This window comes from Aptenodytes patagonicus, chromosome 1 (genome assembly GCF_965638725.1).
Source record: "Aptenodytes patagonicus chromosome 1, bAptPat1.pri.cur, whole genome shotgun sequence".
In the NCBI taxonomy this organism is placed as follows: domain Eukaryota; kingdom Metazoa; phylum Chordata; class Aves; order Sphenisciformes; family Spheniscidae; genus Aptenodytes; species Aptenodytes patagonicus.
The window spans coordinates 151,229,618-151,255,855 of NC_134949.1; the positions used below are offsets into that span (position 1 = coordinate 151,229,618).

The 26,238-nt window shown below is 39.8% G+C and overlaps 1 protein-coding gene across 2 annotated transcripts in view; it reads left to right on the forward strand.

The window, feature by feature from the left end:
* The first annotated feature begins 8,899 nt into the window (after positions 1–8,899).
* The window catches only part of HERC2 (HECT and RLD domain containing E3 ubiquitin protein ligase 2), a 118,013-nt gene continuing 100,674 nt past the window's right edge, over positions 8,900–26,238 (forward strand). The window contains exons 1-3 of one of the 2 annotated variants that reach the window (XM_076358875.1): positions 8,900–8,974; positions 9,789–9,905; positions 20,648–20,762. In XM_076358875.1, coding sequence (XP_076214990.1) covers positions 9,834–9,905; positions 20,648–20,762 — 187 coding nt within the window. In that variant the 5' untranslated portion in view covers positions 8,900–8,974; positions 9,789–9,833. Of the gene's footprint in view, positions 8,975–9,238; positions 9,283–9,788; positions 9,906–20,647; positions 20,763–26,238 lie in introns of those variants that run through there. The other variant, XM_076358882.1, reaches the window with a different exon arrangement.

The window sequence follows — 26,238 nt, forward strand, 5'->3', positions numbered from 1 at the left end:
TTTTAAGCTCAGTACCATCAGCGTAAGTCCATTCTTTCAGCCTTATTATCTTGCTGTAGAATTCACTTCACTGTCTTGTCTGTCTTGTGCAGTGAGTGGAGAGATGCCTGTACTTCTGAGTGCAATTCCTCCATCCTGCTTTAGGGGGCAATGAGTTGCACTTGAGGTGCCTATCCCTTGTCACTAGCACTAGCAGTAGTCCAAAGGACCAGCTTAGAATGGATAATACTAGCCAAAATGACTCCTACCTGTATTTTACAACAGTGTAAGTGGGAGGAGAATTGAGGGTCACTGATTACAATTAAAATAGTATGTTTCTAGAGGATTATTTCTGTATGTATAAACCTGGTGACACCCCTCCAATTACATCTAGTTTATACCACTGTAAATCAGTTATATCCGATTTACTCTACATCAAACTTCGTGTCTGCAGTTGTATTGCCCAGGCAAGAAGTAAATACAACTGCAGATTTCAAACAGGATTGCAGCTGTTTGTCCTCAAAACAGGAAGCTTTTATGATTTGAGTAATTCATAAAAGTAAAGGGTTCTTTTTACCTATGAAATGTTGTTCATTAATGACATATTAATAAACAACTTCATTAATGTCAGCCTCAGAACTAGTTCATTATAAATGTGACAGGTTGTAAAACTAGATTTACCTTTTGGCTCTGCTTTCAAATGTAGTATATTACCTTCAAAGCCAGCTCAGATTTCCTCAGGTCCTCGAGGCTATGTTAATAAATAACAATATGAGAGAGAAAACAGAATCAACAAGCAACTGAAAAGAATTTAAAATGCCGTCAGTAATTGAGAGGGCTGATGGTATGAGTGGCAAAGGCTAAAAACTTTAAAAAACATTGCTGTCTCAAATGTATTATGTTGAAAGTTAGGAGTCCTTCCGGGACAGAAGTAGGTGCAGGAATCAGACTCTCCAGGTGGTGGTGGAGGAAGACACGCATTTAGTGTTTTGAAATGCATGTATATACAGAGCCAGAAGTGCACACGATTACTAAGGGCCGTTGTATGAGTGGCAGGGATCCTGTAGAAGAAGGACCCTGAACTTTGTGATAAAGCTGGAGTCTTACCACCACAGCATAGACATCACAGCTTTCTATCACAGTGGAGCAGTCAGTCAACCTTATAGCAAAGGTTTCATAAATGTTTGTTAAAATCTTATATACTGTCTGTAAATGGAGCAGTAATTTGAAATTGGTATGGAAGAGAAGATTCAGAGCAGCTTATTTCTCAGGCTCTAATTTTGTTCAAAGGATTATGAACGAGGTAAGACGAAGATGACATTCAAGATCTAATTTTTCAAAAACACCGATAACTGATACGTTGAAATGATGTGGCATAGAGACAAATCTGTGATCTGGTTGAGAGGTGACACAAAACTACAGCTCTGAAGAAAGCATTAAAAGATGGGTCCAAGTGCTGTATAGTATTTAGTGGTGTTAATACTTTTGTACTGAAAGCAGAAAAGATAAAAAGTGCAAATGCTGTTGGTTGCAACAGTTTATTGTGCTTGCAGCGAACATACCGCAAAATCAACAGAAGACTAGCGCCGGAACAAGCTGAAGCACACATTGTCTTGGCAGATTGTTTTCCTTCCTGTTTGAACTAATTACTTCATTTTAGATCACTAACATTGTTGGCATCCCCTCCCCAAACTTTAAGGGTGCAATATAGATGAGCATATCTGAAATACCTCGCGATTCTCCCTTGAGGATAAAACAGTTTCTGAAATGATAGTAAGTGGGGTGGGGACTGGCAAAACAGAAGAGACGCAAAAAACTCCCTTTATAAATGGGCACGTTGGAGAAACAGCAGAGATTCTCCACAACTGTTTTTACGCATTTGTGGAAAGGGAGCTGCGGACAGTTGCCCGATTCATAAACTGAGTAGACTGATGTTTTGGGCTGGTATTCATTTTACATATTAAGGACAGACCTAACAATTTGTCTTGATTCCCTGCCCTCTTCCCCCCGCCCCAGCCAACATCCCTGGGCTTCTGCTTTGACCAACCTGTCCTTGACCTTTCTATTCCGCTGCTAATGCCTCTCCCAACACCCTGCAGCAAGGACAAAACATGGTGCAAGTCCAACATGTTCCAACTTTTTTTTTTTTAAAGTAAGTTTTGTTTTCCTTACGAAGCATTTTTGTTTGAAAGGATACCATATGGCTCTAGGTTAACAAATCCTTTACAGAAATACTGCTTCCTTTCCTGCTTAAATGAGTAAAGATTCCTATCAGCATTCATAAAATGTTTCCCTATATATTAAGCAATGTATAAAAGCTGAAGTGTTTTTGGCCAGTGTTTTTGGCCACCTTCCAGGCATTAGGAGAAACTCAGTACTTGGTAGCTTCTAAATGGAAAGAATTAAAATTAGCATCGTGCTTCCTTCTTATGTATTAGATTTTTCTCATGCTGTGATTACTGGCTACAGCATACTGTTCCCATCTCTGTTGAGTAAGGTTTCATCCTACTGCATCCACCTACCCAAACTAAAGGGCATAGACTTTTTTATTTCGGAGATCTAATAGATTTCATGCTTTTCTCATTTTGCCAAATCATTTCCATTTTGTTTCTAAGTCTTCTGCAATGAGCTATGCTTTCCATAATGATTTAGGAAAAAAATGCAACATTCTTGTTTGTTTGTTTAAACTCAAAATTCGAAATGTTCTTGCTGCTCAAAGTGCCTACTGAACATCCCTCCATCATATTACGTGACTGTGAAGCATGTTGCATTGCCCATTGATGGGTTAGTCTGTAAATGTTGACTAGGCAACTAGCCTCCTGTCAGATAGATTATATTCAAATACTGATAATCTATTTGCATGGTATTATGCTAATACAGAATCATTCTGCCCTCAATATACAGGTTAGTATAATAGTGAGGATGTATTTCAATTTCCAGTCTAATACCATGTTGATTTTTACTACTGTTAGCGTTGCCCTGATGTTTGGGTCGATTTTTAAATAATATCTTGATTATTTCGCAAATCTAGTATTTGTGGGAGAACAGCTTTATGAATGTAGCTTAGTACTGTAATGTATCTTTAGATGGCATCATTAGCAAATCTTATACAGAATATTCCTGTAATTGAAAAGGTCTTTTAAATGCAAGAATTTTCTGCTTGGCTTTAAGTTAATAATTGTATTTAATTTGAAAATGATAGTGAGCTGATGGAGGTTGCTATTTTTTAGTATACGTAATTATATTTTTTCCACCAGAATTTCTGATATATCCCTTACTGTATACCAAATACTTTTAATTTCAACAGGTCTGTAATGGATATCTGAATATTTAGGAAGTGTTTATTTCCAGTGTCTCCTGAAGATCTGTCTAGTGAGCATACTCAAGCTGGCATTTCCAAAGCTACTTTGCAAGTCAGAGAACAACCTCCATCTCAAATATTTTATGAAGTGATTATTTCGAATTGATAATTTAAAGAAATTATCTCTGTGAAACAGCCACAGAGAATTCATTATTGTTGTTGAGTTCAGAGATGTAGGATGAAATCAGATCAGACTGGTTTGGGCTGTAAAGCGAGAGACTCCCTGGATAGAAACACTGGGGCTGGCCTGGGGGAAGCAAAACAATCTTTCTTCTCTGTAATGGAAGACATAACCTGTAAAGCAAGCTTTTGGGATTGTGTTTTTCTGGGAGACTAAAAACTAGCGTGGTTGGCACTGGACGAGTAAAATAAAGGACATACGAGGCTGAATTTCTGAGCTTAATGAAGTCGATGAAAACGATACTGCTTGCTTTAACAAGGACAGGATTCACTCTAAAAAATTATTAACTATGCAAAATGTAATTAACAACGGGTTCTAATTAGCCACCTGTGGAAATTGTGGCTTTATTGTGACAGTTTTTAGTTGCTCCATCCTTCTTTTTTTTTTCAGTTCTCTGTACTCTGAATTGCTTTTCCAACACCACCTCTGCAATTGAGCTGTGTCAGCTGTACAATATACTGTGATTCACACAAGACTGTTTTTGCAAAGAAAAATTGTCGCAGGAGAAGAACTTGTTGAAATTTTGGGTGTAAGCAATATTTGTCATTTAAAATCAGGGTAAAAAAAGGCAGGGAGGGGTTAACCTAATTCTGTTTAATGGAGGAACAATACGGTTTCCAAACTAGAACAGGTATGTATCACTGCCCAGTAAAGGTAGGAGTGAAATCATCTTGGAAGCGTGGATGAATGTGAAGGATATGGGTTGGAGCAGAACATTACAGAAAAAGATGAGAAGTAGCAGGGCTGTTACCGCTGAAGGCGAGAAAGGAGCAGAAAGCCATGCATGGAGACAGAAGATCTTGTTTCGTGGTCCTGAGAAGGCATCAGGAACGAGGGTTAGGATATTGATTGCAGGAGGCTTGGGTTTTTGGACATGGAAGCCGCTTCCTTTGTTTGGTTGCTTTTCTGCTTACGTAAATATATTTATTCAGTAATAAAAATGGCTGGTAGAAGGTGCCATTGTGACCATTTCGAAATACTAGTGTGTAGGGGAAGGAGGAGAATCCTCTTATGTCCTTACGCACTCCTGTTTTCCCCCTGCAGCAAGCACTGGTGTGACATAATAACGTGTTGACCAATTTGAACTGATGGCATTCTTTGCAAATAACATAATAAAGAAATAATGGGCCTCATCATGAGCTTTTAATTGTATAAAACTGAAATTTTGGGCAACAGCTCAGTTCAGAGAGTATTAAAATAATAAAGGGTAATTGTAGAAGTTTCTCACTTTCTTTGGGAAAGCCTTCATCACTGAGAAGTAAGCCAGGAAATTCTTTGAGACTTGTTTTAAGCCCAGAGTGGACCGGATTTTGCATTTTGTGGATAATAATACACAAAGGCTTCCAAACTCAGTGGGAGAGCTCAACACGAATGGCTCTTGAAAAAAATTACAAACAAAAAAGGCATTGTCTTGCAGTGAACAGTTAGACACTGTTCTAACAGAGATGGTTTTGTGTCCCATTTGCATGCATAACAATTATTGATATTCACTAATGAGAGAAAGAAATGCCCCACATTCCACTGGTGTTATAACTAGAATGGATTCCCTAGAGCTCACACATTTAAAAATAATTATTAAAGATTTCATCCTTATACCTAGAAGGCCTGCAGGTAGGACTAGATACTATTTTTATGTAAACATATACCTGCTTATTTTTTGTCCTTTTGGATTAAAAAAAAGTTCAAGGTTTTGCATTTAGTTACTTGAGAATGCAATTGCCTCGATTTTTGAGACTGATCTTATCAATACTTACGATCCCATTGTCACAGGTGAAATTAAAAGAAATATGGCGCTGCCCAGATTGTCCAAAGATACTTCTCTTCCTTCTGCTGTTCTGCTTTAGGTTACTGTGATAGTTTTATTTTATTCAACTAGTGTCTGTTCTTCCCCATCTCCTTAGGCCTGCCTGACAGTGCTACAAATTGGCACTGCACGGAGGTGAGGGGAGGGCACCCTTCATGCTACCAACCCTACGTTCTTCAGCCTTTCGTGGTTTACACAGATCCCACGTGCACCACCATCCTTCTTTTCCTCTACATCCTGCACCTCTACAGCACCTCTTCTCTTGTAGAAGCTAGTATGGCTTCTCCGCCACATTTACAACAAAAGAGAGGTCTCCTGCCCAGAGCCAGACATTTTTAGAGCACTCCATATTGTTTGTAGGTGTTCTAAGAGGTGGACCAGAAAATGTGACCCCTTGGTTTTAGTGTGCCTTTCATTCTGATGTATTTATTTTTTGCTTTCATCTATAATAATAGTGATTTGACCATATGCCTAGAAGTGGATACATGCAAATGACTGACTGCGTCTGTCCACGGCAACTAGATTTTTCCATGTCCAGCCATTTCTCTGGAGGAAGCGAGAAAGATGTGCGAGGGTTTTGGCAGACTTGCAGTGAAAGCAGAGAGCTGAAGTTACTTCCACCTCACTAGCAGTCTGCCCTGCAGCTCCCAAGGATGTCGGTGTCTCTAAGGCTCCTGCCTTAGAGATCCACTTAATGATTTTCTTGGGTGTAAAGTAGGTTACTTTAGCAAGCAGGGGCACAAAGGATGATGGCTGGAGAACTGATCGCAAGGTCATACAACCCTGCGTTAAGATGGAAATATACATCAGAAGAGTGGAGCACAAGGCTTGGAGTGGTAACACTTCAACTGTTTGGCTTGAACTTGCCTTCTGAAGTCTGTCAGACCCTTACATCACCTTTATTACCTTGGCCAGTCTGAAGTGAAACAACATGCCGTTGTTACTTAAATAACATCAGAATAACAGCTATTGATGGACTTAGTACTGTGTATAGAGACAAACTTCAGGTTCCAGAGTCTTTGAGTTTTCTGATTATTTGTAAAAATAAAATTATTTTTAATAATGTTATCAAAGTACTTATTCATGTTGTTCTACCAGACATACTTTTCTCTCTGGAAAATTTGGTGGGTACATATTTTTATAAATGAGAATGTCATTTGAGATTGCACCATGCTATTACAGTGCATTTCAAATGCAAACAAAAATTATTCATCAGAAGTGCAATCTAAATCTGGAAATACAAAGTAATCCATAAATTCTTCAGAAGTATCTCTAGCTTTGAATTTCCATGGTTACTGCACCCAAGTATGTTTTGATTTTTGTTGAAGCAAGTGCATACCTGCTAATTGGGCCAGTGATTCAAGTCTAACAAGTTAGCTAGTTATGCACTCTTCGAATTATTCACATCAAGGGTGCCAGCAAAAGGTTATTGCCATTTGTTATTTAATAAAAGTAAGAAAACTCTCTGAAATAAATGCAGTTTGTCTAAAGATATTCTTCTCGGAGAGCCAAACAAAAAATGGCAGTGAATGTTGCACATGCAAAGTATCTCATTTAGATCTGACTTGCAAATCACTTAAGCGAGCAGTAAGCACAATCAGTGGGCACTGTGGTTTCAACCAGGTTTTACTAATTCCTTCTGGTTTGGGCTCCATACATTGCAAAGCAGTTTTTATTCCTACCTGGAATATGACAATGAGACTATTTTCATAGAATCATGGAATGGTTTGGGTTGGAAGTGGCCTTTAAAGATCATCTGGTCCAACCCCCCTGCCGTGGGCAGGGACATCTTTCACTAGACCAGGTTGCTCAACTCCCCATTCAACCTGACCTTGAACACTTCCCATGATGGAGCATCCACAACTTCTCTAGGCAACCTGTTTCAGTGTTATTTTCTTATATTTCCAGTCTAGTAGGTAAGAAGAGACTAAAATATTTGCCATCCTGGTGTGCTAGCTCTCGTCAGCCGTGGACTAGACAGAATCATAGAATCATAGAATCATTGAGGTTGGAAAAGACCTCTAAGATCATCGAGTCCAACCGTCAACCCAACACCACCATGTCCACTAAACCATGTCCTTAAGCGCCTCATCTACTCGTCTTTTAAATACTTCCAGGGATGGGGACTCAACCACTTCCCTGGGCAGCCTGTTCCAATGTTTCACCACTCTTTCAGTAAAGACATTTTTCCTCACGTCCAATCTAAACCTCCCCTGGCGCAACTTGAGGCCATTTCCTCTTGTCCTATCGCTAGTTACTTGGGAGAAGAGACCGACACCCACCTCGCTACAACCTCCTTTGGACATAACATGATATGCAGGACAAAACTTCCAGTCCCCTCATGTTAAACTCAAAGCTTTTGACATGTAGACATTTGGGCAGATTTTTCAAGGGAAACTACTTTTAGTTTTGAAGGTTTGTATTTTAAAGTTTCAGGGAGTAACTTGAGGAAATCGGGTATTTCTATCTTTCTATATAAATTTTCAGGCACTTCAGAAACTTTGTACAGTGTTTTACTTAAAGTGACTACTGTATCTTGAGCCAAGAGAAGTCTGTGGTAAGCGATAGGTTAAGTGGCTAGGTCATGGTTGCACTCATTACTTTGAAAATGAACCCAGGAGAATCAAATTCACTGTATTTTATTACAATGCTTCTTAAATAACTAAATGTTGTGTACCTTTGTCTAAATGCCAGCAAATGGTCTCAGTTCTGTTAGAGTTTCATCGACATTCAGCCTGTGGCTTCATGTTGGCCAAAGCCAACCGCGGGCCCGTCTGCCAAGCCTTGCTCCTACTTTCCCAAGTCCTTAGCTGCAGGGGAACCGTAGTCTAAGTATTGTGAGAAACTCTACTTTTGGTCAATTTTAATTTCATACTAGTGATAGTACTTTGTCATCCTCAACAAACTTACGCTGAAGCATGATTATTTGCTTCCATGCAGCTTCTCACTCGGGCGACTGGCTAGCTACCCTTGCCTCCAGGCCCCCCTCACCGCCTGCCCCCGACTTCTTCCCCAGCACCCTTCTTCCCTTGGGTGCAGCGGCAGCATTTTCTCCTTTCCAGCCTCGACTCTTTCAGGCTGTTTCTGCCATTTTGTTCCCCTCTGAACTACTCATTATCGACCCTTCTGCTCCGAAATAGTTAAAAGAGTCTTTTTTTAGAAGTGAACTTAACAGTACAGTTTGCAGACGGTCCCTAAAGGGACTTAAAAAAACCCCAAACCCTTTTTTTTTTTTAATCTCTGCATCCTACCTAAAAGGAGACTTTGTTTTCTGTTACTACCGGCTTGACCTCAGACGCATCCTCCAGTCAGACCGTCGCCCCCGCCCGCCCCTGGGGCCGGGCCTAGCCCCCCTGCCCCGCTCCCCTCGCCGCAGCGGCCCGTTCCGGGACAGGATGTCCCGCCTCCCCCTCCTCTTCTGATTGGCCGAGAGCTTTGCTGGCGTACGGGGGGCTGAGCCGCGAATTGGCCGACTTTCCCCCGCCTCCAGTGCCGAGGGAGGGAGGGACCGGCCAGCGGCCCTGCCGGCGGACGGGGGGGCGGGCGAGGGAAGGGGAGGAGGGGCGAGGATTACCCGGGGCCGAGCGGGCGGCGGTAGAGCGAAGCAAGGCAAGGGGCGAGGAGCCGCCGCCGCCGTCACGGCCGGCCGGTGAGTGCGAGGGAGCCTGGCGCGCGCCCCGACGCCTCCATCTGGCTCGGCGGGGAGGGGGGGAGACAGAGGGCGGGAGCACCCCCCCCCCCCCGCCCCGCCCCGTGGAGCTGGCCGCAGTGGAGGTGGGGGAGCGGGGGTGGGCGCGAGCGCGCTCGGCCTCGGTCTGGCGGCGCGGGGAAAGGGGCCTCCCTTCCTCAGCCCGGCGGGAGGGGCGGGGCGGGGCAGCCCCCCGCGCCGTGTGCAGCGACCCCTGTCCGGGCGGGGCCTTCCCCCGCCCCGCGGCCCTCTCCTCCGGGCCGGCCGAGGTGGGTGACGGCCGCGGCTGGTGACCGTAACGGGCGGTGACAGCGGGCCGTGGGGGGCCGGGGGGATGCTCCTGGGAGGAGGGGGTCGTGCGGCGAGGGCGAGCCCCCGGGCCTCGGCCGCCGCCGGGGGCGACGGGGAGGCGGGTGACCCTGAGAATCGCTTTATGTTGGCCTGCGGCTTGCGTAATCTGCGATCAATTATTTATTTCATGCACCACTTATGGGTCTGAGGGGCAGCGTTGGGCCTCTGATGTAGCTCGGTGCAGCAGAAAGGAGGCTTCCTTCCACGGATGTTACAGGGAAGGGAAGTGGCGTTTTGGGGGTTTCAGATAGTGTTCTTAATGTGTGCTCCTCTCCCTGTGCAATTTCGGGGGATGTGAACGAGGGAGGTCCTTATTTAGGATAAATTTTTGAAGATCGAGTGGAAGCCATCCCAGTCTGAGCAAAAATAACCTTGTGTGGCTTATTTCATGTGCTAGATCGTTATTTTCCTCATTCTGTGGCAGGTTGGGCTGCTCAGCCAGCCTGGAGAGAAGGCTGGAGAAGGAACCATGTCTTCTGAATGTTTCTGTCTGGCTGCTCAAGCTAGGTTTGACTCCAAATGGTTGAAGACAGACTTACAGGTAAGGAGTTAGATAGTTACATTGCATCGTGACCTTTCAGGTGCAGATCAAGGATGATTTTAGCTGACAAACAGAAGACTGCAGCATTGCTTTTGAGATAGACATATAGGTTTTTTTGAGTATGCTGGTTTAAAACTGATCTTGAAGAAACACTAACTCATTTTGAGCTGCAAATAGATCTGTATTGTCAGTCCAGTCCCTTCTGCGTAGAAACAAGCTGGACTACGTATGTATGTTATCTTTGCAGAGTGTCAAAGCACATAGCTGAGTATATAGTATTACTGCTAGAACTATAAATTCTTCATTTAGGCTGTTGGTAAACTTCTTGCCTGCCTATGAGCTAGCAGCTTTAATGCACAAGAGAACTGAAGCGAAAGGCGATGGAAATCTCATGTATATTTTGAAGAATTCAGATTAGCTTTTACTGTAGTTGTTTGTATAACAGGTGTAGGCTTCCTTTAAATTTTGTCCTTTTTGAAGGGAGTTAACTTTTATGTCAAAGATATGTGGTTGAAATGGAACTGGTCTTTGTTGAAATGTGCTGGTGTGTGGTGAAAGTTTTCTTTTGTCTTAGAAGATGATTTGTTTATTTATCAAAGTTGCATGATACAGAGATGAGGATGCTATCGTGTTTTCCCAATTCAGGTTTGAAAATTAAGTGGAAAATACAGAGAAGTAGAGTGGTTTGGGTCAGTTACGCTTGTTTCAGATGAAATGGGTAACTAGAGTAAGTCCTTGTCTTGTCCATCGTCTTCCTTCCCCCAGATGTTTCATATAGGTACCTTACTTTGAATAACCTTTCCAAGTTCCTGCTCAAAACTCTGAAATTCTTGTTGAGATGGGCCAGGCAGTGTTATTCCTTTGTTACAGATTAATAATAAAATAATAATAATAAAAAAAATCAAAAAACTGCATCCTGAGTGATCGTCTGAATGGTTGAGTGCAGCTGTTCTTGTGGTTAGGCAAGGGTTTTTCCCCAAGCAGTTGTGATTCAAAAGCAGCCTTTCTCCAATATTTTACATCAAACAATCTAAATCGGAATCAGAAGTGACAGATATAGCCTTAGAGGTTACATTATTTAGTAGGTCTTGTATGTAAATGCTATAAAATGACAGGGCTTGCTCTTGATTTGGCTAGCTTAGTTCTATTTTCATCTTTTATTCTTACCGAAGTAAAAGTTTTGATCCAAAGTTAGATGTTTTGGCTAACGTGGTAAATAAACGTAGTAGAAAACAATTTGAAGATAAGTATATTAAGAAATACAGAAATATTTTTGTGTTCCCTGGAAGCTGGCTTCTAGATTACAAATATGTTGCTTCAATGATTGTATAATAGAGGAAAATTTTAGCTGAAAAAGTGGCAATCTTTGTAACAGCTGCTGAATATGCATTGCCTAGTTTTCTTCTGTATTATATGGGGTGAAAAATGTGGCTGTTCATGTGATTTGTCAGATTTTTCCTCTCATTTGTAGTACCTTTTTTTTTCTACATCCCTTTTTTCTGTTTATGTAGACTTTTGACAGGAGGGTTTCAGTTGCCACCCAAACTTTAAGGATTATTTTCAGCTGAGTGTGCATAAATGCAATGAAATATTTGTCTTTTATGACATTGTTGTGTAGTTAATGTGTTGTAATAATTCCTTTTAATAATAAAAATCTTAATTTGTAACAAATTTCTGTGAATAAGCTTTCTTACAAATAAGAGTTCTTCATGAGTAATAACAAGTTAGACTCTAATTGCCAGGGTACTCCCTTTGTTTTCTTTCAATCATGCTGTAGTCAAAATAATGAGATTAATGAAATAAGAGAACAGTAATCATTGGTGATCTGCTGGACGCAAACATCACTTCTCTGGAATCTGAAGACTAGCCAGGCCTCCCGGGTATAATATAATTTTCTTACTAGGTTAACTGTTTTTGGTATTACACAGGTCCTCGTCACAGAACTCTGTCTGGATGTATGTGTTCAGTATTTTAAAAAACGTGCATGTGAATCTTGAATCGCTCCTTTTTAATGTATTAAATGGCAGATGTCTTCTGTCAGGTAAAGGGGTTTTGGGCTCTGGGGAATTCTTCTATTGCATGATTGACTATTTTAGCTACTGGTTGACTAGCATGACCTAGCTGCATGTGAAATTTCTTTATAGGTATAAATCCCGTCTCTTAATCCTTTAAGTTCTGTCTACTGAATATGCTGATTTCCTCCTGTGTATGTTTTTACTGGCTAACTATAGAAGGGCCTTATTGGTGTTCAAGAGACTGTCAACAGGAATTGAAAAGATGAGCATAATACTTAGGAGAGATTTGAAGGAAGACACACTAATTTATGTGAATTAATTAAGCTGCCTACAAATTGTTGTTTGGAATTAGACCCTGAAACTCTTCACTTTGCAGTTAGATTTTTAACTTTTCACTATACAGCAGTCCAAGAGTGGGTAGGTGAAAGTCTTTGGAGAAACAGAATTATACCGGGAATTGTTACCTTAGGAGACATACAGAGATTGATTAGTCTTTAAAACTAACTTTTTTTGTTTTTAAATGAAGTTCTTCGCTGTTGTAAAATTTGGGGAGTATAACTAGAATTGGAAATGAAATGTTTCATTTGGTGGGCCAGTAGTATCCAAAGTCTGACTTGCCCCCCCTTTTTTTTTGTCACTCTTGCCAGAGAGTTTACTCTTTAGACTTGATGGCTGTGGCAGTTATTGTGGATTAAGCCAGTGAAAGCTCTCTGAAAATCATTGGGTTCTTTTTTGCTTTAGCTCAAGACGATGTTGCATTAATAATGTAATACATGATATTATAATACTATGTGCATTAATACCTCTATAATATAGTGGTATTAATGTAATAAGAAAAGAATGACACATGGATTTTAGCATGGATTGTATTTAATCACCTGTGTGCGTCACTGTTCCAGCTGGCATTCAGGACAAATTTAAATGTTCTTATTCATTTTTGGGATGTTACTCGTAAGAGACCAAGCCAGCGTGATGTAGCATATTATTACTTTGATATTTTCTTAAGAGAATCTCTCTCAAAGAGACAAACCTTTTTGTAATAGCAGCGAGCATCTAGCCTGCAGGATTAACTGAAGTGGTGTGAAATGTTAATGGAACTATATCTTGACAATATATTTTTTGCTTGTATTAATTTCTCTGAAACTAATCCATATTATTATAGGAAGCCAAATGCTCTACAAAGACCTGAGTGCGTCCCGTAACTACTCCATGACTTTCTACTAACTTTGTAATTATTGACCTATTATTGTATGATTTACAGCTGCTCGTATAATTTTGAACTGATGAGAAACATTTGTTTTATTCAAAATCTAAATTTCCCGGTGGAGCAAAATTAAGATACTCTAGATATTGTCTGAAAAAACACAAACTGTTATAGCAGCTGAAAAATTAGGATAGTTCAGCTTAATCTGAGGTAACATCAGTAGTACAATATGTAATATGTTCTCATATCACATGTGTCAATAATATGTGTATAGCATCACCATTAATAAAATAATCCTATGAAGTTATAAAATAGGTGGATTTTAGTACAGGCCACTTTTTCATGGGTCATGTTCAACGTAGTTGCTAGAAAGGTTAGCGTGTCGCTTAAATTTCCAATTTATTTTTTTAGATTTGAATTAATACATCTAAAAACACCTACCTATTTATGTCTATTACTAGTAGAAACCATCATACTTATAGCAAAATCTGTGTGTAATGGGAGATTGTGTTTTAATGGCCGTTTCTAAGGAAGACGTCCTTTTTTTTTAGAAAGGAAAGTATAAAAAAATATACAAACGGAAGGGAAGATTAAAATTGTTTACTTAAACCTAGATACTCAGTTTGCTGAATCAAACTGTGCTTAAAATAATTCCAATTAAATAGATGTACTGTACTACTAATTTAGAACCTTATGCAGAGAACTTTAGCTACTGATGGCTGAATTACGAAAAACTAGAATTGCTGTCAGCTAGTGGGATGCATGTGTGTGTTCGAATGGTGTTTAATTAGTCTGCTTATTCTGGATCCTGCGGAGAACTATTGTGCTTAGTAGCAGGGGTTAGAGGTGAAAAACTTCCATTTTCCTGTAGCGTGGAAAAAAACTTCAGGCAACAGTCAAGGTGCAAGAACTGTCTACAAGAGGAATATGATGCATTTTCATCAGTTTTCATTGGGTTCATGGTTGGCAGGCTATTTCTGTCATCATCTTTTGCCACAGAGATGGGAGTGAGCTTTTTGAAATCAAACAGCCACCTGTAAGAGTTGCACTGGTCTGAAATCTTTTTGCCTTCCCTTCAAAGTTACATTCGGCATTTTGATTTTCATGAAATTCCCACTCTTCTAGCATCTAGATCAGTGTCTTTGCTTGTAAGAAGATAACGTAAACAAATGATGTCTTGACTATTAAAAGCAGGGAGTTACTGCAAGTTGCTTTCTCTATTTTGTTGATTTCCTGTTAATTTTCTTCTTAGTTTTGGTTTTCTGATCAAAAAAGGAAGAAGGGCTTATGTGGAAGTTCTTACAGCAAACTGCAAATGAGAACTCCTACATTTTTGAAGGAAGTGAAGTTTGCAGTAGGGATTTTTAAAATTATTTAAAAAACAATGCTGTCCCTCCAAAATAAGTGGTTTCCAGAGGGAGGGGTGAGGACCGTATGTGGAGTGATAGGTTAGAGAAATTAAATTTAATGTTTATGCAAATATTTGGGCTCAAACAGAACTACTGTTCTGCAAATGGAGAAAGTTAGAGAATTTCTCCTCTAAGTTTGAGGGAATTGCATAGTTTTTCTTTGCGTATGACCAGTAACTGTTAATAAACATTTGCAACAAATGGAAGACCAGTAGACTGTTATTATGGGGACATTTCTAATTTAATCCCAAATCTGTTGAAGTAATGTGGGGTTGCTGAACTCCTTCTGTCTTTGCTATCAGAGCTTTAGAGCAGTATGTTTAGATCTAATGGTGTTTCACTGCGCTTTGCATAGGTGTGATAAGCAGCTGTGGTTTCAGGGCATGCTTTAGCAGGGAAGGAAGGAAGCGAGGACAAAATACTGAAGAAGACAACAATGAAAAAGGAAACACGAATGGATTAAAAGCGAAAACAACAGAGAGACTTGGGAAAGGACTTAATGTTCTGTGATTTTCTTTACCATTACTGGGCTGAAAAAGTGTTGTTTTTTTTTTTTTTTTAAATCTATTTCTAAAGAAAAATGTTTTTTAATGTAGTCTTTAAAATACAGCCAATGGCTAACACAGAAGTAACTGAATGGAAGAAAAGATTCTCTCCCCATCCCCCCCTCCACTGGCAATTCTGAGGTGAAGATTATTTAAGTAGCTTATGTTTTAAATCCATATTGACATTTTGTGATTATGAAGTAATTTTCTTGAATTTCCAGTGCAGTTATAAAATCAGGAATCCTACCTGAGTCAATCCTTGTCCTTTTGTGTCATTTTCTTTTCCTGGCTTCATTTTTCTTGAGCTCGAGTTAACTTTTACGGAGGCTTCTATGCTTTCTGCAGGGAAGTTTATGAAACCACATCAAGAACATGATCTGCTGTACCACATGGAGTAAGGTTTGTCTGACACAGTTGACTTTAGAAAAAAATTGCAGCTGCTGATTATTTTTTAAAATAACTTATTAAAAGCAAAATTGTAGTGGTGCTTTGAGGATTCTCAGAAGCTTATCCAGTTATGGTTGCAAGATTTAATTTTCTTGAAATGTAAGGAAATGTTAATGCCAATGCCTTATTCTCTAGAGTTGATGGGGATGGATGGGAATTTCACTGCCAGCCCTGTTGGAGGATGGCAGCAGCATATGCCAGCAATCAAACTAGATATCCCTTTGACTTAATTAAATGTTGTAGCGGGCAGAATAAATTACAGTTTAACTGCAGAGATAAGATTAGCAAAAGATTAGAGTGGGGGCTGCCCAGTTTACGGTGCAGTGGAAGTTCACTTCAGATCAAGACATGGTCTGGGGATGAAAATGTGTGACAAATGGTACAAGCGGCTTGTGGTTTGTGAAGGTGAGATGCATAGGAGATGAGGATATGTGGCTGTGGATTTATTTGAGAGGAGGTCAGGAGATGCCATGGGAAGAACAAGGGAGATTTTGGGCATGGGGGATGGCACTTGATTTGATGGAATGAGTAGGAGGATTAAGAACATGGGCCAAGGTTGTAAGGCAGTGGATAGTGGTGATGGAGCGAGGAGCTGCTGTTGTCTCAGTCTTGAGAAGGCAGCGTGTAGGTGGTGGGCCAAGCAGGTACTTGGGGTCCTTGTGCGGTTTTTACAGAGTGTGCATCTCTGACACTGTTGCCAGTTGCAAAAGTTCAGTGAAAACTCAGTAAGTTAACAAATTAAGAATAATTGAGTTTGTCAAGTTCATCCCTTTAAACATTCACAAATGAAGTTAGTAAATTATTAGAGGGAAAGATGTCCACATAAATCAAGCGATTTAGTGAGAGCGTGTTAGACTTAACAAAACACAGGGAGGTACTCCTGTACTTGCAACCCCAGTATGTCAGAAACAATGAAGACACCAAGTGTGTTTTTCTTCTCTTGCACTGCACCATTGATTGCCTTGTGAACTTTCTTTAAAGAACTGAGTGGAAGAAGAGCCATATTTTTGAAGCAGAGTCATATTTTTTGGAAAATAGAAACCAAAGAGACCTGTTTTCCAAATTTGTTCTGAACAAAGTTCTAGTTCTCCTGTCTCAGCACTTGGATGTGTTGATAGACTCCTTGCAAATGACTGAATGCAAGAAGTATCGGTGGGAGCAAAAGAAGAAAGTAATATGTGCTTGTGCAGGCTAAGATAGTCTTAAAACACTGTAGAAAGAAAGAAAAGCAGTATTGTGTAGTCAAAGCAGATATTTGACTTTTCTACCATACAGTTCACTTACTGTTATCTTCAGCTGCTGGTTTCACAGAATCACAAATGGTTGAGGTTGGAAGGGACCTCCGGAGATCATCTGGTCCAACCCCCCGGATCAAGCAGGGCCACCTAGAGCCAGTTGCCCAGGACCATGTCCGAATGGCTTTTGAATATCTCCGAGAATGGAGACTCCATAGCCTCCCTGGGCAACCTGTTGCAGTGCTTGGTCACCGTCACAGTGAAAAAGTGTTTCCTGATGTTCAGAGGGAACCTCCTGTGTTTCAGTTTGTGCCCGTTGCCTCTGGTCCTGCCACTGGGCACCACTGAGCAGAGCCTGGCTCCACCTTCTTTACACCTTCCCTTCAGATATTTATATATGTTGAGTTCCCCCCTGAGCCTTTTCCTCTTGAGGCTAAGCAGTCCCAACTCTCTCAGCCTTTCCTCCAGTCCCTTAATCATCTTCGTGGCCCTCTGTTGGACTCTCTCCAGTATGTCCATGTCTCTTTTGTACTGGGGAACCCAGAACTGGACCCAGCACTGCAGGTGTGGCCTCACCAGTGCTGAGTACAGGGGAAGGATCACCTCCCTCGACCTGCTGGCAACACTCCTCCTAATGCAGCCCAGGACACCCATTAACCTTCTTTGTGGCGAGGGCACACTGCTGGCTCGTGTTCAACTCGGTGCCCACCAGGACCCCCAGGTTCTTTTCTGCAAAGCTGTTTTTTCCAGCTGGGTTACCCCCAGCATATATTGGTGCCTGGGGTTGTTCCTCCCCAGGTGCAGGACCTCACACTTCTCCTTGTTGAACTTCATGAGGTTCCTGTCAGCCCATTTCTCCAGCCCGTCAAAGTCCCTCGGGATGGCAGCACGACCCTCTGGCATATTAGCCACTCCTCCGTTTCTGTTGCTTAAGTGAATTTCACTTAAGGGAGTTGTGAAGCTTCTATTACGGTTATAGAATTTTGGGATCATGAAAATTAAACTGTTTGAATAATATATCACTTAAAAACTCAGACTTTTCTTTCACTTTTGGCTATCATAGTGGCAATTCACTGTTTAATATGTCTGCTGAATGTCAAGTAGATTAATAGTGAACTTGTTGCAGCTGGAATTGAGTTGCCCTCAGTTATGACAGATGAATTGGTTGTAAATACTGTTTCTTAATTGTCCTTTCAGTTGGTTGTTTTGATTATTGCTACAAAAAAAGGCCAATGCTCCTTTCCTTTCAAACATGTCTCCTTTTCTCCCTCCCCCAACACATATACCATTGGGAAAATATTAACTACAACCCGAATAAAAGCAAAATTGTTTATCTTAAGGCTGCTTATGGTGTAAGCTTCCACATGAGGTATTTGGCGAAGGAGGGGGAACTCTCTCTGACTTATAATCTTGGTGGTTGCTCTTATCTTTATGCAACATACCAAGAAAATGACTTTGATAAGAATTTGAACATCAAACCCAAGGCAGAAGAAATTTTGTTTACTTTTTCAGTTTTTAGTTGCTTGAAAGACTTGGGTGAACTTTGTGCCGTGTGAAAGGATTAGAGGTTAAAATGGGGAAAACAATTCTTGATTCTACTTTACAGCAATGCTTACAAAAGTAGTACATTTTCTGAAATAAAACAGTGCTGCATTATGAAGAACCTTGAATTCAAAGCCTGTAGGCCTTTAGATTGTAAGCTTAAGGGCTGTGAGAATTACTTTCCATACCAAGGTGATCTCAGAATGTAAAATAAAATGTATGAAAAGACAGTTTATCAGACAAAAATCTTAACTTTGTGAAAACCATAATTTATTATGCAACCTATCTGGAGGGTTGCCTCACTCACTATTTTTCAAGCTTGTATTTTAGCATAGGTTAGCACTCAACAGGTGAATGTTTAAAAAAAAAATCTTCTAGCACATATGAGCCAAAAATAGTGAAACAGTTGTGTTTAGCTATTTTTGCAAGGAAAAAATTGTGAAAAATAAATTCCTTAAGTGCCCCACTAAAGTATATGACCACATGTGATGAAGCAGAAAGTCAACGCCATTTATTTTTGAAATACTTACAGACTGAGAACAATGCAGGAAATTCAGTCAATGGTGAATGGTTGATTTTTTTTTTTGCGTTGTTGAAATGCAACTTTACTTCAGACTATTCCAATTTTTTAAAAAATAAGCCAAACATAAAGCTTTTAGCAAAACACAGAATCTTTGTGAAAGCTTTACGTGCTGACTAGCTCTGAAGAACAGGGACTGTACCTTTCAGTAAAACATGATCACAGTGTAATTCTGGTGCTGCACAATTGATAAATTGCAGGTAAGTTGAATAATGTCTAGCTCACAATGTGTGATTCTTTTCCCTCTTATCCCCCCGAGATCAGGAAATAGCAAGTGACAAACACGTACAATGCATCAGCTCATATTTTATGCTGAAAGAAAAACGGTTGAGATCATTAATACGTGTTAGAGTGAATTTCTGAAGTATGCAATATGAAGTCAAGAAACTGCTATGGTAATTTAGTGTGTTACAGTGGTGTCAAAACATGCAACTTGTCTTTAAGTCTTCATGTTAACTGAGATTAGCTAGATCAGCAAACGACTTCCCTGCTGGTGGTTGTGACTCTTAAAACCTGTAATCTTTAAGTGTTAAAATATCTTTAGGAAATAGATCAAAATAAAGTATAAGTGGACTTTTGTGTGTAAAGGTAAATATTTTACAGCAGTTGTGTAAGTAACATCTTTGTACTACTCCTCAGTTAAAACACTTTGGATTTGAATACTAGTTACGTAACACAAAGAGGCTTCTGAATAAGCCTTCAGCAGTTTTTTTTTTTTTTTTTTTTTAATGTCTCCACTGCACCACTTTGGTATGCTAAAGGTATTCTGTTTTTCAATATCCTTCCTCCCTTATGCTATACGGTTGCAAATTATAGCCTGGTTATTATGGAATTCATTTGGGATGTCGACACCTGTTTTGCAGCTTTTTATAAAGCAGAGAACAACATCAGTAGAAGACAAGTTATCCTGGTCATTAGGATTCTTCAAGGGAGATCCAAATTGATAAATCATTAGGAGACATGTGTTACAGCCGGTGCTTTCATGAGCGCCTCCAGCTAGCACAGTCCTGCCATTTGTTCTATCGCGAGTATTTGTCGTATTGCACAGGTAGTGTATTGGGAACTGACCTGGGCTGAGGTGGCCCCTCACTCTTCCCCCAGGCACAGCTGGTTTTACATGATCTGGTTCAGCAGATGATCACGCACGTGCATTAGCCTGCATGCGAGAGGAGGCATTGTAGCAGCTGGAAGGAAGAGGGAGGGCTGTGAGAGATGCTTTGCACAGCAGGACCAGTTTGAATTGGTTAAATACGTTTATGAATCTGTGCCTTGATGTCATGTGTTCTGGTTGAGTGCCGAGCTCTTCAGTTGCTGGTTTGGAGATGGGACTGTATTGACTTTATTCATGCTTCCCCGTTTTGTGACTTTGTCTGGATAGCTTCTCCTGAAGGGAAAAAGGACACCCCACCCCGTGCCCCCCCGATTATTGCATGATGTCATCTTGAATGTGTGGATAGTTCTGCCGTGACCGAATCTATGCTTTTGATGAGAATTTTTCACCGAAAGAAAGTTCATCTTGCTGTATTTGAGCCTATCTAAAAGTGACTGTTTTGCGCTTTTAGTCTGAATATACATAGCTAGAGAATCAGAGATCCTGAAGATCCCTATCATACACACACGCAATGAGTATACTAGTGAGGTGATACATGTGTTTTTCTTTCTTCTGGGACAAAACATAAAATCTGATGTATTTTAAATGTTAGCTTGAGTTGTCTTGAGAGAAAATTTTTGTGTGTAACTATGTATAATATATTATTTTTAACAGCTCGCTTTTACACGAGATGGACTATGTGGCTTGTGGAATGAAATGGTAAAAGATGGGGAGATTGTATATCCTGGAACAGAGTTAACACAAAGTGGTGAACTACCTCCAAGAAAAGGTATGGATTTTTAAATTAGTTTTTTTCTTTGTTCATTTTCTTTCATTGTGATGATGAAAATGGAATTCAAATTTTATACTGTCGCAGAACTTTCGTTTATCATCACCTGTCTATACAATTTGCAGGTGTTCATGTTTTGAATTAAATACAGTTGAAACTGATTTCTTAAAAGCGTACAGAAAGGTAACGTCTAAGCCTTCAAATGAAGGCTTAAATCTGTTCCAGCCTTTTGAAATTAAACTTCATCACTAGGCGTATTATTATGAGAGAGTCTTGGCAGTGTCCTTTTAGTTTGGTATGCTTGGTGTGTTTACAGCTGAAGCCTTTGTTTAAAGGAAGTGGACTGAGGAATGGGGTAAAGCCAGTACTGCTATTTCTAATTTTGTTTACAGTCTTCATAAAGTAACTAAAAGGTCAGCTAAAAAGCTGTCCACAATCGGACTGAGAAGGTAGTGCCTTTTTTTTTTTTTTTTTTTTTTTTTTGTCTTGTAGTGTACTTGAGAGCAGTTCAAACACTGTCAGTCCTGCAAATGGCAGAGTAATGCATCTATTTAGAGAGATTACTTTGGTGGAGGTGGATTTTGTTTCATGATGGGCTATGCCAAAATGGAGGGATTCTGCTCTTGCCTTTTTTCCTTCTTCTGATTGTGGTGCTCTTTTGACTCCTTATTGAACAGAAGATTAAACTGGTCAAAAAAGGAAAAGGTTTATGTTTCCTAACCTGGCTGAAATGGGCTCACCAAATGGTCAGATAAGTTTTGTCAGTAATATATGTGACCCCCGAATAAATGAGGCTCTGTCTAGGAGAAGGGTGGAAATACTGCCTTTTGTAGCAGTGAACTATTATTTCAGCTTCTGTTACTTCCTGAACTGTACTGTTGGATAGACATGATATTTCAAACCAGTAATGCTCAATTCCTTATGGAGAGAATTTCTTTTTTTTTTTTTTTTGTTTTTTTTTGTACCTATGATTTGTCGTCTTTAAAAAACGGGGGGAGGGAGAAGTCTTTTTGACTAGAGGAAGTTATTTCTTCAGAAAAGAAGCTATAATAAATAGTTTATGAGAGGAGAGTGAGTTACACATTATTTTTATCAAGAGTATAAATTTTGTAGGTTGTGAGTGGCTGCGTGCTGTAGTTAGGACTAGAATTATGCTCCTAACTGTTTCAGAGTTAGAAAACTTTTTTTGTCCTGCTGCTGCTGCTGGCCCTTTTGAATATTATTGTTGACACTGGATGAAAATACAGCTGATCTTATCAGAAAGGCTACTACAGCAACTGCTCATGAAATGAGTGGAGGCAGTGTAATATTTTTTTCTTAGGATTGGCTAGTTTCATGTATATTACTAAAAAGCATCATAAACTTGATGCAATGAAGGAAAGGATTGTCCCCTAAATGAACCGTGGGAAACACTTTCCCATTCACTGACAGCTCATGATAGGGGTGTTGTGATGGTTGTGATATAAGGATTCAACACACTCTGCTCTCACATAGCAAAAAGATAACAAGCATCTATAATAATAAAGACAATATATTAAAGTAAATACCTGCTTTACAAATGAAATTGATGCAGTTTTTGTGCCAGATGCTTACACATTGTTTTTGGAGTTGCACCTGTGCTGGTCTTTGACAGAAAATTATTCTTCCAATATCTTTATAGCTAAGTAGCCACAGAGAATTGGGATTTTTGTTAGTTATGGTGCTGTAGTGCTTTCAATGATTATGAGAAAGCTTATAGAAAGATGCCATAGTATAATTGGTTTTTGTTTTCAGGGGAATCATTGAAATACCAACTAGGAAAATGCAAGCTATCAGTTCTGATCCAAAATGTAGAGAGCAGTATAAAGCAAAAAACCAGAAGTGCTAAGCAAGTCAATCATCTGTGACTTCACATGTTCATCCACACTTGGGACACCTATTCTGAATAATGATGTGAAGTTGTTTTTTTTTTTTTTTTTTTTTTTAAATGCTGGATGTGTGTACATACACAACTTCGAAGGATCAAAAAGGTATAAAGTGTTAAAGGCTGTAGGATACTGTTACTTAAAAATACAGAAATTCTGACTGTTTACTGTAGAAATAAGGCATTTATTTTACCTTAAAATGTCAGTGGTCCAAGCTGTGGTGAAGCTTTTGAAAGCTTTCTGATATCCGTGGTGGGTTTTTTTGTGTGTTTGTTTTTGTTTTTGGTTTTTTTTTTTTTTTTTGTTAAAGCAAGACTGCCACTTGTTTCTGGTACTGTATTGTAGTGGGTTGACCTTAGCCAGCTGCCAGCTACCCACCCTGCTTCTCGCTCCCTGCCCCTCCTCAATAGGACAGAGGGAGAAAATAAAATGGAAAACCTTGTGGGTTGAGATAAAGCCAGGGAGATCACTTACCAGTTACTGTCATGGGCAAAACAGACTTAACTTGGGGAAAATTAATTTAATTTAATTTATTGCCAATTAAGATAGCTTTGGATAGTGAGTTACAAAGATAAATATTAAAACAACACCTTCCCCTCACCCTTCCTTCTGGAGGGGTTAAGTGTAGGTATTATATAGCACAGATTGCATCTGTTCCTTTCCACAACTGGAGTCTCTATGTTCTGCTACATAGGTACTTCTAAAACATCTATTTCTTGAAAAGCTACAGTGGTTTAGAAATTTAAATACAGCTCTTAACTCTTAGAAGTAATGTATGAATTCTCTTTCAGTGAAGTTAGTCTACATAAATGCCATTGTGCTGGCCTACAGGATTGGCAAAATACGACCATCTTGCTTACTAGACTCGAGCTTTGAGAAGAAAAAGCTAATCAAGGCTATTTTTGGTCAATGTCGATCAAATTGTAAATTTGATTCCGTTAGGCAGTAGTGAATCATGGAACCAGAAAAATTGGCGGTCAGTTTATACTTCTGAACTTGCAGCTCAAATTGAGTTTAATGAAATTAAAATCTAGAGTATATCAGTCTGTTTAGTTGGTAGTTACTTTTTTGCATAAATGATCTACAAATGTAATTCAAGAGGAGACGGAAAAGTACATACAAGTAATGAGATTTATATAAAACCCAGTACTTTTATATTAAAAGCAATATATTTTACTCTCAATATTCAGATTTTGCTGCTAAATTGACTAATTTGGAGATAAATAAGAGAGGTTGCTGTAAGTAGTCCTTTTTATTCGGTCTGTTTTAAGAAGTTTTGATTTATGCCCATCCATTGTAACTCCTTTTCTTGACTAGTGCTGTAGCTCTCTGTTGATGCTGACTGGGCTGCCCAGAAGAGGCACTTCATTCTTTTGGTGGATATCAGCAGTGGCAATAGACTGGAAGAACATGCTATTGATAGCAAAAAGCATTGCTTTTCTCTCTAGGAAGAATATGCAAATACTGGTGTGGTTGGTTTTTTTTTTTTTTTTTCCCTCTGTTAGCAAGAACATTCGGTTAGGAATAACCTCTTTGTTTTTTCTTCATGGCACTTTCAGAAAAACATGTTTGATAAATGCGTTCAGCAGAATGTGTTTGCATGTTTCCAAGTATCATGTGAGGACACAGCTGTGACAGTAGTGATGTCCAAATACAGGTGCACTTGCAGCATGGCATGTACTTAAAAGATAATCAGCCTGCCCTCTGGAAATTTGGATGAGATTAGTATCTTGTATACTGGAAGCTATGTACTGAAAATAATAAAAAGCAATAAATAATTTTATTCTTACTAAATTTTTAAGTTAGAGAACCATTACTGTAAATTTTTAAGACACATCAGCCAGCTACACAGGTCTCTCTTTTTTGTGTTTGTGTGTTTTTTATTTCTGATTCCTCAAACTTCCGTATAGGTGGGAATTTCTGTTTCAGTTAGCTATTTTAAGTTCCAGGGCAAAAATATAAAATCGTCATCTCCATGCCTCTGTCCTGCCTTTGGTAAATACTGTGGGCTTCCTCTTTTCTGTTTCCCCTTTCCTGAAAGTTGGACCTTTGTCAGGCTAGTGCTGTTGAATCCGCAAACCTCATTCAGTATTGCACCTGCAACTAGATAATAAAGTCCAAATGCCACAAGCAATTCCAGAGAGGCTGGCAGAAACCACATCTTCATGATAAGAATAACAGTACTGCGTAACTGTTTGCCTTGTGAGTGGCAACATCTGTTGGGAAACTGTTGCAGGCTTTTTCTTTCTACTGAGGGATTCCTAACTATATAGCTTCATTGGCATTTAAGAGCAGCACAAGATCATACTGTAACAGGTGCCGGCGGCGACCGTGCAGTGTCACTGACTTTCTTCATTGAATATGAAATGTAAGTTCCACCTTTAGTTGCTTCCTTTTTATCCTCCGTTTATACTGGATTAGGCTATTGCCATGCAAGATAGAGCACACATGGTGAGCTACTGTGCTTCGGTTTGGGAGCTAACTTCTAATTGAGGATGGTTACTTCAGTTACTCAGTTTTGACTGGCTAAGGATACCTGCTTCAGCTTGGAGGCATAACGTTGTAAACCAAAACATAGTTAAGAGAAAGTTCTTTCAGGGAAATGTTACATGGTTGTTTTCCCCCACCACAATATTCATGCTTTGGTCTGAGAAAAATGAAGTTAAAACAGGTTGTCACACTGCAGCGTGTTTTTACATGCATTGTTTTGAAAACTGTCTTATTACTTGTTATTTTGGCCTGTGCTGGCTTCACTCAAGGTTTCTTCCTCCCTGCCCCTGTTTCTGAAAAATCTTTGGGGCTCCCTTTTTAAAAATCCCTTTCATTAAGCATAACTGAGGTTCCACAATTAAGATGTCTCTGTTGCTGCTTTCAATCTAGACTGATAGGAACTTTGTCCCTTACGGGGCAAGTGGTTTTTTGCAAATATAGTGAAAAGTCTTTGTGGAACAATTTAACATGGGCTTTTAATATGATTTTTTAGCTCAGCTCCTTCCCACTTCTCTCATTGCTCCCCTTTTCTGTTCATACAGACAATTAAAAAAACCAGACAACATCCTCCCTTGTGGATTTGTGTGTCAAAGTTGTTTTTATACAATACAAAGCTCAAGTTCCCACCTGGATTGGGACCTCCTCTATTTGCAGTGAGGAGTTGGGCAAAACATCTGTGTTCGTAGCCCTTTGCCATCCTTTGCCAAGGATCCATTAAAAAGCGTAACAGGTTCTTTTACGGCTGCCTGCAAAACGTAGTGTCTTGGCACAACACCCTTCTACCCACTAACTACAATCCCAGACCTGTGGAGTGTGTCTCTAGATGTGTGGGTGAGTGGAGAAACAGTGAGATAACGGTGTTACTGTGGGAATATTCCGAACTACTGGGGCTAAACAGGGTCCTTAGTCGCTGATTTAACTCTATAACGGAATCTGTGCCTTTAATATTATGTGCTTGTGCCTTGAAATAGAAACAGCTAGATTCAGTCACATTTTGGACATGTGTTATGCTGATGACTACTGTACTATTGGCTGTTCCTTGGTGTTTGAGAGAAACAGATACACTCTCTATGATTGCCACT